Source organism: Phyllobates terribilis, unplaced genomic scaffold (genome assembly GCF_046119375.1).
Source record: "Phyllobates terribilis strain yellow unplaced genomic scaffold, ASM4611937v1 Scaffold_1__5_contigs__length_1240528914, whole genome shotgun sequence".
In the NCBI taxonomy this organism is placed as follows: domain Eukaryota; kingdom Metazoa; phylum Chordata; class Amphibia; order Anura; family Dendrobatidae; genus Phyllobates; species Phyllobates terribilis.
The window spans coordinates 729,341,673-729,361,333 of record NW_027362761.1 but is presented as its reverse complement, the minus strand read 5'-3'; the positions used below and the strand labels follow the sequence as shown (position 1 = coordinate 729,361,333).

Genomic DNA, 19,661 nt, shown 5'->3' with positions numbered 1-19,661 from the left:
CCTTTTCATTTTAATAAAGACCAAAAAAATGGTCATTTTTGAAATTATAAGCATTAGCAGGTTATTAGAAACTGAAATCAAACAGTTTTCAACTCAAAACTTTATTCTAGGTGATGTTACATTTGCACATAGGACCCCTTGTTCGAAAGGAGCTTCTGAACTCTCTCATCCATTGAATTTGTCAGGTTTTGGATGGTTTCTGCTTCAATTGTTTTGCATGAGGACAGAATACCCTCCCAGAGCTGTTGCTTAGATGTGAACTGCCTCCCGCCATCATAGACACTCCTTTTGATGATGCTCCAGAGGTTCTGAATGGGGTAGAGGTCAGGGGATCATGGGGGTCACACCATAAATTTGTCCCCTTTTATGCCCATATCAGCCAGAGATGCAGATGTGTTATGTGCAGCATGAGACGGTGCATTATCATGCATGAAAATGATCTTGCTGTGGAATACACGGTTCTTCTTCTTGAACCATGGCAGGAAGTGCTGTTTGAGAAACTCCACATACATTATGGAGTTCATCTTTACCCCTTCAGGGATCCTAAAGGGGCTGACAATCTCTCTCCCCATGATTCCAGCCCAGAACATTACTCCACCTCCTCCTTGTTGGCGCTGTAGCCGTGTTTGCGTGGGTTGTCCATCAACCAACCATCCTCCACTCCATCCATCTGGACCATCGAGCGTTGCACGGCACTCATCCATGAACAAAACAGTTTTGAAATCAGTCTTCATGTAATGTTTGGCCCACTGGAGCCATTTCTGCTTGTGTGCAGTGGATAGAGGAGGTCAACAGGATGGCGTACGCACAGCTGCAAACCTCTGAAGGACCCTGCATCTTGTTGTTCGGGGGACGTTGGAGGCACCAGCAGCTTCAAAAACTTGTCTGCTGCTATGACAAGGCTTTTTTGCCGCTGCTCTTTTAACCTGACGTAATTCCCTGTAGGAAAGAGTCCTCAATTTGCCCTTATCAGCACGCACACATGTGTACTGTGAATCAGCTACATACTTCTTGATTGCCAAGACACTTCATCCTGATCATCGCACAATGTTGATTGTAGCCATGCCTTGACCTAAACACTCCACAATTTGCTGCTTCTCAGCAGCCGACACATCCTTTTTCTTTCCCATTTTGGCAGAAAATGTAGGCTGCTTAATAATGTGGGACAGCCTTCTTAAGTAGTCTTGCCGTTCATTGGACACACCTGCCAAACTAATTAACACAGGTGTCTGCAATTGCTTACAGTGATATAAAGAGCCCTGACACACATCACCATCAATGAGTTTAACTGACAAACAAACAAATTCTTCCCTTATCACTCCTAAACACTTTTTGCATAATAATTTGGAACACAGTGTACATGTGCTTTTCCACAAAACACCAGTGGTTCACGTAGTGAATCTTACAGTTCTAACTTGCCAACCGTGGTCTGTATGGAGTTGTTCAATAAAGGGTCCAAAATTAAGATAACATAGACCGGAGAGGTCTCTATGAATAGGAATTCCTAAGAATTTGATACCCTGTGAGGGCCAGGCAAAGGGAAAGTTGGACTGGATGGAATCCTGTGTGGATTTGGGGAGGGAGACATCGAGGGCCTCAGACTTCGCTGTATTGATTTTAAAATTTGACCATGTAACAAAGTGATCTATTTCAGCCATAACAGCCTGCTGATGGATATATGTGATTGACATCATCAGCAAATGCAGAGCACTTGTACTCGGTGCCTCCCACCTCAATCCACCTAATATTGCGGTTATGGCGAATTGATGAGAGCAGGTGCTCCATCACTAGGATGTATAAGAGAGGGGACAGAGGACATCCCTGCCTTGTCCCATTGATTATGAAAGGTGATGAAAATGTTCTGACACGCCCCCTGGGCCTTGAGACACCCGGAGCCGGACCCTTTTTGGTGGATGCTGGTGGTTGTAGTCTCCGTGGCGGCGACCCAGTTCCGTGGCTCAGGGCAGTCAAACTAGTGGAGGAACTATTTATGTGGTTTTGATGTTTAAATGTCCGACTACGCCACCCGTGGATTGCGGTCAGAGTGAACCGCCGCTGCAGGGCAGACCGCTGAGGCTGGTGTTGTGGGTGCAGCAGAGCGTAGCATAACTCCCCACGGGAGGAGTATAGCCTCAGGGCAGTGTATGCGGAGGATGGGGGTGATGGTGCAGGGCAGCAGCAGTAACGACACGGAGTCAGTGATGCAGTCCAGGGCCTTTACTCACAGTTCTTATTATCCAGACCACTTCTACAGGTAACGGCTGCCCACGTCGTACTGTGCTCACCAGGTGAGGGGCTCAGACAACTCCCAGATAACTTTGGAGCGCTTCACAGAGCCCCCTTTGTGTGTCCTTTGTCTGGACTTTCTTACCAACCCTTCTGTCCGGCTGCCTCAGGCCTCCTCTTAGTAAACTTGGCGCCAGTTTCCCTGACCCTATGTGCTGCCCTCCTAGCGGGTGTGGCGAGGGGCTGCGCCACATAAAATGTCACAGCCTCCGGTATCTAGCTGAGGGTCGTTTCCTGCCTCCACTAGTCTAGGGGACCGGTCTCCCCCTTTGGCCTGACCCCTCCACGCAGGTGGATTCGGGCGTGCGGTGGCGACTCGCCCGTCCACACCCCAGGGATCCCTTCGTTCCTCGTTCCTGGAGCCTTCTCCACTCCTCTTCCTTCCTTCTCCCTCTTCCAGGCCTGGGCCTCTGTTACTAGGCCCGCCTCTGGAGCAGAGCTCATGCAGAGCCCCTGCTTCCTGTCACTTCTGCTCAGACTTCTCTGCACTGAACTAAGATGGTGCCCACCTTTTATACTCCCTTCTCAATGCACCCAGGAACTGCGTCCTCCCTGCTCCTGCACTACAGGGTTCCCCTTCCTCAGTGTTCCCTCCCCCCACTCCAGCCAGGGACAGGGACTGTCGTGCCCATCTCAGGGGCATGTTGGTCACCCTGCTCCACGGCAATGTGGTGTAATGCATGCAGGTGTCGAGGTCCTGATCCACACTCGATCCTTACCTGAGAGTGAGATATCACACCTCTGGGTGAGGTGCAATACCTCTGCAGCAACCGAGCCCTCGGGGTGCTACAGTTCCATTTATCTTCAACCTAGGTGACGCATTGCGATACAGGGCCATGATTTTGGCTATAAAAGGGTCCCCTAGACCCCTATCCCAAGCTTTTTAAGAGAATAATATATGGCGTGCCAGGAGACTCTATGAAATGCTTTCTCAGCATCCAACGAGAGTATCTAATTACAAATTTTTAACTGCATCTAGCCCAGGAAATACTTTGTGCCTAGTAGCAGTGTCTGCTAGTCAGCGGATTATCCCGGCTGTTAAGCAAGCTACACCACCTGTAGTTTGGACACTTAATTTTTTCAAAGGAAATGCTTCGGGACCACGGGATACTCAGTGAAGAGCATCAGGAGGCACCCCAAGGCATAGGGGCTGGGACTGGCGGTAGGACGCCTTGCGGTGGACAGCCGAGCTCGATCCTTATAAAAGCTTTTTAACTGCAGCAGCTTTAGTGGACGCTACTGGAGCTGGAATTACGCGGCTGCTGGCATGAGACTTGCCCTTCAATAGATCCTTGTAAAAGGATTTAAAGTGTATTCATTCAAATTAGAGAGACAATTTAAATTAAAAAGCTTAGAGCTGCCTCCACCACAGGGGGGCTCGCTCGACCCACCAGCGGACAGGCACCAGTATTGGGAGAGGGGGGCTGGCCATTAGGGTCCTCCGCGGCTCTGGCACAAACGGAGGTGGCACGGGCAGGAACGGACTGGCTGTGTCGGCTTCTCACTTTTTGGATTTTAGAAGGGCATGACATGCCTATATCTGTGTCTCCCCCTCCTTTTACTCCTCCACCTCTTTTCTTTTCGCATGACTATATGTACTTGTCACTTCTCCATGTGTTAGTTATGTCTTCTGAGCAGTTTGTCAGCTTTTGGACACCTTTGAAGGTGTTTTCTATGTGTTTCTATGTGTTTTTGTTTGCCTGCCATTGGTTTTAACGGTGTTCGAAGGTGTTCGACGAACAGTTCGACGAACAGTTCGGCGAACACAAGGGTGTTCGACGAACCGAACCGAACTCGAACACTACGGGGGTGGCTCAACACTAATCAAGACTCTTCAGACCTACAGATCACTACCCATTCCTGCTAATACATGTGGGGACAAATGACACAGCAAGAAAGGACCTGGAAACCATCTGCAGTGACTTTGAAAACTTAGGCAAGAAAGTGAAAGAATTGGGAGCCAGCTGGTCTTCTCATCCATCCTCCCAGTGGATGGCCATGGAACAATGAGGTGGAATTAGATTCTACAGGTGAACAACTGGCTACGTCGATGGTGCCGTCAACAAGGATTTGGATTTCTGGATCAAGGAATGAATTACCTATATGATGGACTACTTGCTAGAGATGGGGTGCACCTTACGAAGACTGGAAAACGTGTATTTGGAAGTCGCCTTGCTACATTCGTCAGGAGAGCTTTAAACTAGAACAATGTGGGAAGGGAAGCAAAAGGCCAGAAAAAGCCATACAGCTGACAAATACTATTGAGATCTCTGCTATTGGAAGTGGAAAGAAAGAACAAAGACAAAAAAATCTAGATAATAAAAATATGGGAGGAAGAGAAACCAATCACAAACTAAAATGTTTTTATACAAATGCACAAAGCATGGGCAACAAACAAGGAGAATTGAAACTACTAACGCAGGAAAAGAAATATGATGTCATTGGAATCACTGAAACTTGGTGGGACGATACACATGATTGGAATAAAAGACTTGATAAACAAACTTGATAAACGAGGAGGAGGTGTCGCCATGTATGTTAGAAAAGCGTATATCTGCACAGAGATTGAAGCTTCAGAGACTGGGAGTTCTGTGGAAACTGTTTGGGTAAGAATACAAGGAGAGAACAACGGAAAGGACACCATTGTAGGCATTTACTACAGGCCACCTGGGCAAACTGAAGATAAGGATGAACTCTTTATGTATCAAATGACCAAGTTCTCCAAAAAATATGACGTAGTGGTCATGGGAGATTTCAACTATCCAGACATTTGTTGGGAATCTTTCTCAAGTAAAACTAACAGGTCAAGCAAATTCTTATCCTCACTTGCTGCCAACTTTATCTTCAAAAAGGTAGGGGAGAAAACAAGGGGATCTGCTACTTTGGATCTAATCCTTATAAACAGGGAGGAAATGGTTGAGGAGATAAAAGTGACTGGGACCCTAGAAGGCAGCGATCATGCTATTATAAAAGTTTGGATAACTAGAGGAGGAAGACATGTGAAGACTCAAACTTCAAGGTTAGATTTCAGAAAGGCAGATTTTAAGTGACTCAGAAAGAGAATAGGAGGGATCCAATGGCTGGAAGTCCTTAAGGACAAAAATGTCCAGGAAGGATGGGAATTTTTAAAATTGAGATTCTCAAAGCACATTCGTTAACAATCCAGAAAAGTAGAAAGAATGGGAAGCATTTAACGACACCAGGATGGATGAACACAGAACTTAAACACATACTAAAAAGAAAGAAAGAAATGTTTATCAAATGGAAAGAGGGAGGCATATCTAAAGAAGATTATAATGCAGTCTGCAGAACCTGCAGGGCACGTATCAGGTTAGCTAAAGCTGACAATGAATTAAGGCTTGGCTTACTGGCTTAGTGATCGAACTCAAAGAGTGGTCGTAAAAGGCTTCACATCCAGTTGGATGAATGTCTCAAGTGGGGTACCACAGGGCTCGGTCCTGGGACCTGTATTGTTCAACATCTTTATCAATGATTTAGATGAAGGAATTGAGGGTACACTGATTAAATTTGCTGATGACACAAAGCTAGGAGGGATAGCTAACACTAGAGAAGAGAGAAAAAGGATTCAAAAAGACACCTAAATAAACTGGAGCAGTGGGCAGCAAATAACAGAATGGTTTTTAACAGGGAAAAATGCAAAGTACTACATCTGGGCAATAAAAATGAAAAAAGCATATACAGAATGGGAGGAATAGAGCTAAGCAACAGTACATGTGAAAAAGACTTAGGTATACTAATAGAACATAGACTGAACATGAGTCAACAGTGTGATGCAGCAGCAAAAAAGGCAAATACAATTCTGGGATGTATTAACAGAAGCATACAGTCTAGATCACGTGAAGTCATTATCGCACTTTACTCCTCTTTGGTCAGACCTCATCTGGAATACTGTGTCCAGTTTTGGGCACCACATTTTAAAAAAGACATTGGCAAACTGGAGAAAGTTCAGAGAAGAGCAACCAGAATGGTGACCGGTCTGCAAACCATGTCCTATGAGGAACGGTTACAGGATTTGGGAATGTTTCGCTTGCAAAAAAGAAGACTGAGAGGAGACTTAATAGCTGTCTACAAATATCTCAAGGGCTGTCACATTGTAGAAGAATCATCTTTATTCTCATTTGCACAGGGAAAGACTAGAAGCAATGGGATGAAACTGAATGGGAGGAGACACAGATTAGATATTAGAAAAAACTTTTTGACAGTTAGGATGATCAATGAGTGGAACAGGCTGCCACGAGAGCTGGTGAGTCTTCAAACAGAGGCTGGACAGACATCTGTCTGAGATGATTTAGTGAATCCTGCTTTGAGCAGGGGGTTGGACCCGATGACCCAGGAGGTCCATTCCAACTCTACCATTGTATGATTCTATGATTCTATGACTACACAACTTGAAGTAGTGTTCGTCAGGTTGTCCTATGTCAGTTTTGTATTGTTCGTCAGGTTGTCCTATGTCAGTTGTGTAGTGTTCGTCAGGTTGTCCTACACAGCTGATGTATGACACTACATTATATAATTCACAAATCAGGTATCAGTTCCAAAAAGGGGGCACATATTAGCCATTTCCACTGTTTAGGCACATCAGGAGCTCTGAAAATGTGACATGACGCCTGCAGCCCATTCCATCAAAGTCTGCATTTCAAAGCGTCACTCCTTCCCTTCGAAGCCCTGACATGCGCCCAAACAGTAGTTTTCTCCAACACATGGGGTATCATCATACTCAGGAGAAATTGTACAACAGATTTTGAGGTCCGCCTTCTCCTGTTACCTTTGTGAAAATATTTTTTTTTACATTTTTGTGGAAAAAAAATGTTTTTTTTTATTTTCACAAGTTAACGTTATAATTTTCTGTAAAGCACCTGTGGGTTCAAGGTGCTCACCACACATCTAGATAAGCTCATTGGGGGTCTAGTTTACAAAAAGGGGGCACTTATTGGGCATTTCCACTGTTTAGGCCCATCAGGGGCTCTAAAAATGTGACATGACACCCACAGCCCATTCCATCAAAGTCTACATTCCAAAGCGTCACCCCTTCTGATACGGGTCCTGGTGGTGGAACCTCTGTGCCTCGGTGCAAGGAGGGACCAGAGGGGTGTGACTAAGTGCCTACTCGGCCTGATCAAGGTCACAAGGCGGCTTAGTTGACTCTGTGAACCAGGTGCCACTCTGGGACAGACCTTGTGTGAGAGCAGGTGACTCTGTAGCACCCTGAGGATTCGGCTGCTACAGGGGTATTGCACCTCAACCCAGAGGTGTGATATTCCACTCCCGAGTAGGGAAGGAGTGTGGAACTGAGCTCGGTAGGCTGCATGCACTACATACATCCCATTTCCGAGGAGCAGACCGACGGTACTCCCACTTAGAAATGTGCAGGTACGACCGAGTCTGTTCCTGGCTGGAGTGGGAGGGGGGTGGTACATCCCAAGTAGTGTAGGGGCAGATAGGGGGAGCAGCCTGGGTAAAGATAGGAGCTCATTGGGTGCTGGTCACCTGAGCTCACACATAGAGGGTGTATATAAGGTGGGCACCAACTAAGAACAGGGTCAGTTGCAGAGAGGAAGTCAGCGAGCAGAGGAGAAGAAAGACCCAGAGTGAGAGAGGAGAAGAGAGAGAGAGACCCAGAGGGGGAAACAGCAGAAAAGGACTCCAAGAACCCAACTTAAATCCCCGGGTGAAGAGTCGGCACAGGGTACCGGAACCCAAGCTGGTGGGGGCAAAAACACACCCCAGCCAGAGACCAGAGACCGTGGGCAGCGTTTGCCACGGTCACCCACCACATCCACCACGAAGGCATACCACGAGGAGGGTCAGGGAACCCGAGGCCAAGGGTCTCCCAACAGAAGGCCCGAGGGAGCTGGACCTGGGTGGATCAATAGTGGGGACGGCCAGAGAACGGACAGAAGGAGAGCTCAGGGTCACGCTCCGGACTTATTTGGGGGTTGGCTGGATCCAGAACCTGGTGGACGCAGCACGGCTCGGGAGGTCACTCGAAGCTGGAGTGACCAGAACATCAGCAGTGAGTAAACATCCTAAACTGCATAACCCGACTCTGTCTCTGATTGCCGTCTACACTGCATCACCACAACCCCCATCCTCTGCACCTGATCCCCCTGAGGCTATACCCCACCCGTTGGGGGTTATATCATCAAAGCTGCACCTACACCATCAGCCTCAGCGGACCCTGCTGCAGCGGCGGCCACAGTGACCGCAACACAACGGGTGGCGTAGTCGACATTAAGAACTTAGCAACATCTGTAGGACTGCCACATACAACTCAGTTTGACACCCTGGGCACGGACCGGGTCACAGCCACTCGGAAGACTACAACTCCCATCTGATCCGGCTCCGGATATTCCCCCTAAAGAATATGGCCCAGGGGGCGCGTCAACTTTGGCGTAGTCGGCAGGATTACGTGCCCACAACAACCGGGTACTGCGTGCCTGAAAGAAAGAACGTGTTTACCTCAAAAAGAAGTCTCCTGCCGGTTCCGGAGGGTCCCCGCCATCGGACCCCATCACCAGTCGATTCCCGCCGGGTGTCCGCCATTAACAACTTTGTCCCGCCATCTGCAGAGTTTCCCGCCACTGGGAAGCGATTCCCGCCATTTCCAAAGGTTTCCCGCCTTGGAAGAGCGGACGCCATTATGGGCGTGCCAGAGGGTGGCGAGAGGCCACCTCCCATCGTGGGCCAGGACCGAAAACGGCGCCAAAAGTGGAAACCGCCCCCACCAACAGAGACTGTGATGCTAGAGGTGTCTGTCAGCGTGAAAGAACCGCCCCTGGAGCTGACAGTCACCCAGTGGCCCCGGGACCGCCCTCGAAGTGGGAGGAGACGAAAGAAAAGAACGAAGATGGGTGCCGCCTGGAGCAGTCTGGAGCGAGCGCACCCGGAGGCAGGAAGCCTGGAAAGGAGTAGCAGAGAAGCTCACCCGGAGATGGCGAGAGAGCAGAGCAGCACCGGCCCGCTGGCCAGGAGCCTGCTGGAAGAAGAGCAGAGCAGCACCGACCCGTTGGTCAGGAGCCTGCTAGAAACCACGACCCCACTAGGCCTAGTGGAGGTCCTTGCACAGCTCCCCCAAGACCGGGAGTGTGCACAGACTGCCCTGGAGGGCCTCGCACGGAGGATGGCCCGGGTACAGCGAGAGACATTGGCGGAGTGGAGCCGAGAGATGGCCCAGCAAACCAAGACCCGGAGCACGCCAGCCAAGATGAGGAGACAGACCGCCTCTGAGGACGGCGCGGGAGGACCCAAGGCCGGAGACGGCGCCGAGAAGGGAGCCGAACGCATGGAGGCAGGTAAAGGGGACGTCTATACCCCAAATCAGGACACCGCTTGCCTGCCCCAGCTCCCCGTCGCAGAGCCCGAAAGTCCCCCTGCTGTGCCCGAAAACGCCATGTCACCGACGCAGACTAGGCCCCAACCGGAAGCCGCCGCCGCGACCCCTGTGACGCCATGCGCACCGACCCCGAGCGTGGCAAAACAGGAAGTGACACCAGCCTGGTCGCAGGGCCTAGAATTCCCGGGCGTCGCAGCACCAACAGCGCCCCCTACCTCCGCGGAGCCTCCGGCCTGGCCGCAAGGCCAGGTAGCCCAGGGCGCCGCCGTCCTAACGGTGCCCTTCACCTTCCAGGTGCCCCAGGCCTGGCCGCAAGGCCTGGGCAACCCGGGCGCCACCACCACCGCGCCCGCACCCGTAAAACCAAGGGTGCCGCGTCTGGGAGAGGACTTGTTTGCCCAGCACACGTGGCCGGACGGGCAGCCTTTCATCTGGCCTCAGAGGTATCATGAACTGGAGCACCAGAGGAGAGTTGGGGCCATGTGTGCACCCCTGATTCCGGCTCCGAAGCCCGTGATAAGGATCTCGCCCCCGCTTGAAGAGGCCCAATTTGAGTGGGACCCCACCGGAGAAGACCTAATGGGGTTCACTCAGGAGACCAGGGCAGCTGCAGCGGAGCGTGCTGAGTGTTGCCGACAGCAGCTCGAGGAGTTTGCGAGGGAGCGGAGAGAGAGGCGGGTCCGGGAACAACAGGCCCAAATAAGGAGCGCCGAGCAGAAGAGCCGAACCAGGAGGGACCCCCGTGCAGCGCACAGTCCCCGTACCACCGGGACTGTAATAAAGTTTAACCTGCAGCATGGGTGGGGCTTCATCAGAGACAACAACACCCCTGGCGACGTCTTTGTCACGCGCAGAGACGTGGAGTCCCATCTGCCGGAGGGGCACAGAGGTCGTGACCTTTACATCGGGGACGAGGTCACCTTTACCCGGCACAAGTGTGCCAAAGGACCTTACGCCCTCCATGTGCATCGCCTGACAGAGGAGGAGCTGCGATGTGAGGAGGAAGAGCAAGAGGATCCGGACGGGTCTGAAGCTGAGATCCCCAAAGAAGGAGCAGGAGGAAGACGTTGTTGGGTACAGCGGAGCAGGTGCTGTAAATAGTTACCCGATCGGGGTATAAAGAAACTGTTACTGCAAATATAGTCCCCGTTGGGACCAGCTGAGTGAACTGTTTACCCGTTTACCCTTAATTCCACAGGCTGAGGACTGTGAGCAGCCGCCATTCCCTTTCCCTCCTTAACTGGCCGAGGACTGAGAGCGGCCATACCCTTGTACATAGTTGCGCTTCCTAAAGCGCCCCCTACCGGTTTTATAGGAAAACCATGTTTTCTAGAAAGACTGTCGCACTTTACCCGGTCACACGTTGCACAGTGACCGGAGGAGGAGCCAGAGGCGACGAGAAAGTTTTATATATATATAATGTTTTATATGTTTTATATGTTTAAAAAAAAAAAAAAAAAAAAAATTTGTATGTTTGGATGTTTTTGTCTTACAGCCCGAGGACGTGCTGTGATTTACCAGGGGGGAATGTAGCACCCTGAGGATTCGGCTGCTACAGGGGTATTGCACCTCAACCCAGAGGTGTGATATTCCACTCCCGAGTAGGGAAGGAGTGTGGAACTGAGCTCGGTAGGCTGCATGCACTACATACATCCCATTTCCGAGGAGCAGACCGACGGTACTCCCACTTAGAAATGTGCAGGTACGACCGAGTCTGTTCCTGGCTGGAGTGGGAGGGGGGTGGTACATCCCAAGTAGTGTAGGGGCAGATAGGGGGAGCAGCCTGGGTAAAGATAGGAGCTCATTGGGTGCTGGTCACCTGAGCTCACACATAGAGGGTGTATATAAGGTGGGCACCAACTAAGAACAGGGTCAGTTGCAGAGAGGAAGTCAGCGAGCAGAGGAGAAGAAAGACCCAGAGTGAGAGAGGAGAAGAGAGAGAGAGACCCAGAGGGGGAAACAGCAGAAAAGGACTCCAAGAACCCAACTTAAATCCCCGGGTGAAGAGTCGGCACAGGGTACCGGAACCCAAGCTGGTGGGGGCAAAAACACACCCCAGCCAGAGACCGGAGACCGTGGGCAGCGTTTGCCACGGTCACCCACCACATCCACCACGAAGGCATACCACGAGGAGGGTCAGGGAACCCGAGGCCAAGGGTCTCCCAACAGAAGGCCCGAGGGAGCTGGACCTGGGTGGATCAATAGTGGGGACGGCCAGAGAACGGACAGAAGGAGAGCTCAGGGTCACGCTCCGGACTTATTTGGGGGTTGGCTGGATCCAGAACCTGGTGGACGCAGCATGGCTCGGGAGGTCACTCGAAGCTGGAGTGACCAGAACATCAGCAGTGAGTAAACATCCTAAACTGCATAACCCGACTCTGTCTCTGATTGCCGTCTACACTGCATCACCACAACCCCCATCCTCTGCACCTGATCCCCCTGAGGCTATACCCCACCCGTTGGGGGTTATATCATCAAAGCTGCACCTACACCATCAGCCTCAGCGGACCCTGCTGCAGCGGCGGCCACAGTGACCGCAACACAACGGGTGGCGTAGTCGACATTAAGAACTTAGCAACATCTGTAGGACTGCCACATACAACTCAGTTTGACACCCTGGGCACGGACCGGGTCACAGCCACTCGGAAGACTACAACTCCCATCTGATCCGGCTCCGGATATTCCCCCTAAAGAATATGGCCCAGGGGGCTCGTCAACTCCCACGGGTCAGATGACAGGAACTGACCGGTACAGCGTATGAGCACGGCAGGAAGGCAGACGGGTGGTCCGGGTAGATCAGCAGGCAGGTACGGCAGATAGTCAGACAGGTGCTCCGGGTAGGCAGGCTGGCGGGCATGGCAGGTAACTGGCAGGTGCTCCATGTAGGCAGGCTGGTGGGCATGACAGGTAACTGGCAGGTGCTCCAGGTAGGCTGGCGGGCACAGCAGGTAACTGGCAGGTGCTCCAGGCAGGCAGGCTGGCGGGCTTGGCAGGTTACTAGCAGGTGCTCTAGGTAGGCAAGCTGGCGGGCACGGCAGGTAACTGGCAGACTGGCGGGCAGAACTATTAGACAGACTGGCGGGCTGGACTGACTGGCAGCGGGACCTAAGGGCTGAAGCAAGTGTTAGCACACGGAAGAACAACCTTGCACAGGCACCTCCATTGGCCAGGGACTCTTTAGGACGGCGCGCGCTGCCCCTTTAAGAGGGAGGAAGCACGCGCGTGCCCTAAGCACAGTGCCCGGGAAGCTGTGCGCGGTGCGCGCCACAGCAGGAGAGCAGGAAGATGCCAGACCAGGACCGCGGTGGTGAGGGGAACGATATCTCTGCCCCACAGGAGGTAGAGACGCCGATGCTACACCATCCTTTCTGAGCCCTGCCGTGCGCCCAAACAATGGCTTTTCCCCACATATGGGGTATCAGCATACTCAGGAGAAATTGCACAACAACTTTTGCAGTTCAATTTCTCCTGTTATTCTCGTGAAAATTAAAAAATTGTGGCTAAAAGATCGTTTTTATGGAAAAAAATTTTTTTTTTTTCACGACTCTACGTTATAAACTTTTGCAAAATGCTTGGGGGTTGAAAGTGCACATCACACATCTAAATAAGTTCATTAAGGGGTCTAGTTTCCAAAATGGGGTCAATTGTGGGGAGTTTCCACTGTTTAGGCACATCATGGTAACTGAAAAAACAGGTGAATCTACACAAATGACACTACAATCAGCAAATTATAAGAGATACAGACAACATTACACCTATGACACAGTATCACAAAAAATCTGCTTCTATCATGGCACCCACTCGTTCAGCACTTGCAGATGCCAGGAAACTTTGGAGCAAATCAAACAGCACATTGACAAAATTAATATCGAAAGATTAAAAGACATTCCTCTTGTGAATGAAATTCCTGTTCACAAATCAGTGAATAACAGTAGAACCTCCTTTGTGCCACTTGTCCCCATGTCCCCCAAAAACCCGTGCACTAGAAAATCTTCTTTACTAATTGAATTCATTGATCCTATTTCCACCACTCTAATTTATCCACTCATGATAGCACTTCTAATAGTAAATTTGGACAGAAAAATCTTATGAACCAATATTTTTCCCCGAAACCCGGGAAAAGAAAAAATCCTTCAGAGGGACAAGAGGAGGTAGAAAGCAAAAAATGAAAACTAATATTGCTGCAACACTACCAAAATAAAAAAGTCTAACATTTTTAATCTCTCAGATTTACCAATTTACGCCATGTATGGTGTGCAACCCTCGCATGTTCATTGTCTGTCTTAACAGGTGCCAAACATGCTGGGGGAGGACTCGAGCATGGCGCTTGAGCACCTGCGATACTCGATCGAGTAACGAGCGTGCCCGAGCACCCCAATACTCAATCGAGTATCGTGCACTGATGAGCATGCTCACTCATTACTAATAAAGATATAAAATTATTTTAACCATATGTTATAATGTTAAACGTGGAAAAAAAATCTAAATACGTCTAAAGCGTTTTTTGCTTTTTGGTGTCAGTCACTGCAATCATCCACCCAAAGTGCAATAAAAAAGGTAAAAGACTGTAAGTATATCAGAATAATACCAATAAAAATATAAGCTCAGTGTGCAAAAAAATAATCCCATACACAGTTCCCTTTTCAGAAAGATAAAAAAGTTACAATACCTTAGAAGAAGAGAGGTAAAAAATGCAAAAGCTGAAAATTTCCTGATCATAAAGGGGTTAAAATCACGTTGAAGCATCAACCTGACTATGATTTGCATTAATGGTGCAAGGGATTCTACTATATTATGATTGCAGATTGGCGTCCATTTTCCCTTTTCCGGTCAATGGTTTGTTGGACGCTTCTGCTGAGAACTAAGAAGGGCCCTAGCAAACTCTCTTAATGCTAGTGTCCTGGAAGGCTTGTAACTCCCCCTCCTCACTTCCTCCAAGTGGCCTTTTTTATTTTAGGATATTTACTGATTTTACCTTACTTTTTCAATATCAATGGTCTATAAAATATTTGTGTGGAATCTTTTTCAGGATGTCAACATCTTCCCCAATCACTGTAAAATTCATTACTTACCAAAAGCTCTTTTTGGTTGAACTAGGCGTAGAGTAAATGTTTCTGATTTTGGAAGTTCCCTCAACATCTTTGCAACTTCATAATGCCGACATCCAACAATGGTCTGATCATTTATGGCTTCGATATTGTCACCCACATTGACATTTTGAAGTCGGTCAGTGATGCTGCCCTCTTTTATTCTCTAAATGGAAGAATTGGGAGATATAAAACATTAATTAGTGAGAATGTTTTTATCATATAACAAACAATAGTTTACTGAAGATAGAGATAGGCATCATGATGGAAAGAAAGAAGTTAAGATAGAAAACAGCTAATGTTTATCCACGCTTCAGAGTAGTAAAGGGAACACATGACTGTAGGAGGGTGATACCCTCAACTCTCATAGTATGTGTTGTATTTATGTTGATGAAATTAGGCTTTGTGGTTCCTCTTTTAGAAATAAGTGTCTGTGTGCCTGGAGGCCCCAATTTATCATTTGCATTTTTAAGTCACTTTTCTTTCTTGCTTTGTGGTATGCATTGTCATTTTTTTCATCAAATTCATAGGTTTTACGCAAAGCCAAAAATGCTCTTTAGTTCTGTCTCTAAATGGAACGTGTTAGCAGGTTTTTGTACCATAAATAAAACATACAGGTGCTTCTCACAAAGTTAGAATATCATCAAAAAGTTAATTTATTTCAGTTCTTCAATACAAAAAGTGAAACTCATATATTATATAGAGTCATTACAAACAGAGTGATCTATTTCAAGTGTTTATTTCTGTTAATGTTGATGATTATGGCTTATAGCCAATGAAAACACAAAAGTCATCATCTCAGTAAATTAGAATAATTAACAAAAAACACCTGCAAAGGCTTCCTAAGCACTTAAAAAGGTCCCTTAGTCTGTTTCAGTAGGATCCACAATCATGGAGAAGACTGCTGACTTGACAGATGTCCAGAAGGCAGTCATTGACACACTCCACAAGGAGGGTAAATGACAAAAGGTCATTGCTAAAGACGCAGAGTGCTGTATCCAAGCATATTAATGGAAAGTTGAGTGGAAGGAAAAAATATGGTAGAAAAAGGTGCACAAGCAACCGGGATAACCGCAGCCTTGAAAGGATTGGAAAGAAAAGGCCATTCAAAAATTTTGGGGAGATTCACAAGGAGTGGACTGCTGCTGGAGTCATTGCTTCAAGAGCCACAACACACAGAAGTATCCAGGACATGAGCTACAAGTGTCGCATTCCTTGTGTCAAGCCAGTCATGACCAATAGACAACGCCAGAAGTGTCTTACCTGGGCCAAGGAGAAAAAGACCTGGACTGTTGCTCAGTGATCCAAGGTGTTGTTTTCAGATGAAAGTAAATTTAGCATATCATTTGGAAATCAAGGTCCCAGAGTCTGGAGGAAGAATGGAGAGGCACACAATCCAAGCTGCTTGAGGTCTAATGTAAAGTTTCCACAATCAGTGATGGCTTGGGGAGCCATGTCATCTGCTGGTGTAGGTCCACTGTGTTTTATCAAGACAGCGCAGCCGTCTACCAGGAAATTTTATAGCACTTCATGCTTCCCTCTGCCGACAAGCTTTTTGGAGGTGGAAATGTCATTCTCCGGCATGACTTGGCACCTGTCCACACAGCCAAAGGTACCAATACCTGGTTTAAAAACAACAGTATCACTGGGCTTGATTGGCCAGAAAACTTGCCTGACCTTAACCCCATAGAGAATCTATGGAGTATTGTGAAGAGGAGGATGAGAGACACCAGACCAAACAATGCAGACGAGCTGAAGGCTGCTATCAAAGAAACCTGGGCTTCCATAACACCTCAGCATTGCCACAGGTTGATCGCCTCCATGCCACGCCGCATTGATGCAGTAATTGATGCAAAAGGAGCCCCAAACAAGTATTGACTGCATTTACTGAACATACATTTAAGTAGGCCAACATTTCGGATTTTAAAATCATTTTTCAAGCTGGTGTTATAAAGTATTCTAATTTACTGAGATAATGATTTTTGTGTTTTCATAGGCTGTAAGCCATAATCATCAATATTAACAGAAATAAACACTTGAAATAGATCATTCTGTTTGTAATGACTCTATATAATATATGAGTTTCACTTTTTGTATTGAAGAACTGAAATAAATTAACTTTTTGATGATATTCTAATTTTGTGAGAAGCACCTGTATCTATGATAGGACACTGTAATGCAAATTACATCTACAACCTTTTTTTTAATTCTTGCTTCAACTCCAAAGTAATCCAAGTATCTAATTTTTATGCAAATGAGGCACAAGTGCAAGGGGCTTGGCCCTACACTTACAGCGCTCTGCCTTTTTCCACCTTACATTGCCAGTTTGGTGTACGGTCTGCCTTCCCCATCCAAAATTCTCGGCAGTCATGTGTGCACAGTTAAGTTCTGATGATGCAGCAAGATTAGGACTATGCATCAACGCATGTGCTGCCCCTCTGAGAAGATGACCTGTGTGCGGAGTGATAGCGAGTTTTCGTACACACAAGGCAAGTCATTCAGACTAGAGTTACCTGTCAGTTAGACTGCTTTGGATAGTGGTGGGCAGGTAGAATGGAAAGAGGATGCAGAGCTGTAAGTTCAGGCATGTGTAAGCCCCCTGCACTTGCACCTCATTTACATAACAATTGGATAAGGAGTTACATTGGAACTGAAGCAAGAATTACAAAAAAAAAAGTGTAGATTTAATTTAAATTACAGTGGCCTAACATAGATGTGTTTGGTTTATGGTAAAAACAGTAGTTGACAGGTCCCATTTTACATTTTTTTGTAACATTCACAAAACAAAAAAATCACACGCTTTGCAAAATAGCAAAAAAATTGCCTCTAGGGGGACAGGAGTACATTTCCAAAAAAAGTCGAGATAAATCAGGCAAAATCATCTGTAAACCCTAAACTCCATCCACAGTGGCAAGCTAGAAAGAATAAACAGGTAAACACTCGAACGATTCCACCCCTCAGTGCTGAGATGTCTGTGCAGTGATTGACAGCTCAGTTGTTCAGTCTGGGGCAGGGGTTTGCTGAGCTGTCAGCAGTGATTGACAGCTCAGTTGTCCAAGCTGGTGCAGGGGCGTGCTGAGCGGTCTGTGTTTTAGTTAACAGCCGTCCAATCTGAGACCGGGAGTTGCTTACCTCTCATCAGATGCTTTCAGTTCCCATAATTGCTCAGCTATTTAAATGAGCTGGCAGTCCCAGATAGCTGTCAGCCATAGCTTTAGCTAAGTGTGGTTGGTTTACTCTGTGCCTTTGTATTTTGTTAATTTATCTATTGCTGCCTGACCTTGGACCTCGTTCTAACCATCCATCCGTTTAACCCCTTTGCTCTGATCCGCTATGCTCCTGGTATTTTGACCATGGTCAGTTACCTGACTACAATTTGTCTGTTCCCTCTGTTTATGATGTACCCTCCTGGTTATTGACCTCGGACTCCTTGACAATCCTGACTCAGTGTCACAAACGCATGTAAAATAAACTTCAAAAGATGAAAATGGCGCAAAAAAAAGTTCTAAAAATATGCCAATAAATATCTGCAAATGCAATAATTGGGCCCTGTGTACAATGGTTAGGAGGATGGGGTTTATGAAGATATGTAACTTCCTGTCTCACTAGCTCTTCCTCTTTATCTCAGACTAAGTTCACATGTCCCTACCCATCCTTGTGATGTTATATTCGGAAGAGAAGTTCTTATACACAGATTGTAACCCCTTTATGTCTCAGATATTCTGGTACGGCAGTTATATTGATGACATGTTGTTCATTTGGAGGGGTGATGTATCTGCCATACCAGAATTTATTCAATATCTAAATTCAAATCACTGTAATCTATTTTTCACATGTACAACTAACCTTCTTCCACATTTTCCAAGTCTTTATCAGGTAACACCATTTTACATGCTAGAAGCAGTCACCCCAAGCACATGATTAGATCTATACTGGTAGGATGGATGTGTGAAGAAAACAGTGTTTTAATAAATTAAAGAAAATAGGATATTCCCAATGGACTCTGTACAGGGCATCAGATATTGTACAAAATAAATATCGGTCAGATGTCCTTACTAGTGTTGATCAAGCACTAAAATACTCGGGTACTCGAAGCTCGGGCTGAGCTCACCGTGATACTCGGGTGTTCGACCCGAGAAAAGAGCCCAATGTTAGTCTATGAGAGACCCGAGCATTTTTGCGGCGGCACCCCCGGCAGTCTGTAGAAAGCCTAAAAGGTGCCCAAAACGATAGTGACAGTGCTCAAATGACATGGGGACAGCATGGGGATCGCCCCAGGAAGCATTTCTGACCCCCAGGTCACTACTGTCAACAACGTGGTCAGAGGTATTAAGCCACTTTTAAGGGCTCACAATAAAACGTTCAAAAACGAAACTGAAACTGCTTTCCTGTGAAATATGTTAAGGAAGTTCCTTTCCAGGGTAAAGACTTGTGTATAAGGTAAAATAAATAACCAAAAACAAAAATACTCCTCCACACCTTGGGCTATGTTCACAAGTAGCATTTTTTATGCGTTTTTGCACTTTTGTATTGCTTTCAACCGTGACAAATGCATTCACCGGGAAATGTCATTTTAACATTTTACAACCTTATCTGGCCGTGTGCTGTGTGACACATGCATATAGTGCTGAAAAGACATGGGGACAGCATGGGGAAGACCCCTGGAAGCATCTCTGACACCCAGGTCACTGCCTAAAAGTGTGCCCATCAGAAGTGATACTTGCCGCATCAGAAGATGCAGACTTGCAACTATCCCCGTGCAAGTCCTTGTCCCAGGGCAGTGTTCAATTGTACCTCCCCCATTCCTTGCAATGCAAGCGCAAGTATGCAGTCTGCCACCTACCCACCCCCAGGCTGCAATACCATACTGCTTGCTTGCTTGCACTTGAAATGGGGCCTTTTAGGCACGTGGAGGCGGAATCTGGCCACCACAT

The 19,661-nt window shown here is 47.5% G+C and overlaps 1 protein-coding gene across 1 annotated transcript in view; it reads right to left on the bottom strand.

Annotated features, from left to right (window-relative positions):
* Positions 1–19,661, bottom strand: part of GIPC3 (GIPC PDZ domain containing family member 3) — a 515,979-nt gene that overhangs the window by 327,188 nt on the left and 169,130 nt on the right. The window contains exon 3 of the mRNA XM_073655161.1: positions 14,713–14,893. Within this exon, the coding sequence (XP_073511262.1) occupies positions 14,713–14,893 (181 nt within the window). The remainder of the gene's footprint in view (positions 1–14,712; positions 14,894–19,661) is intronic.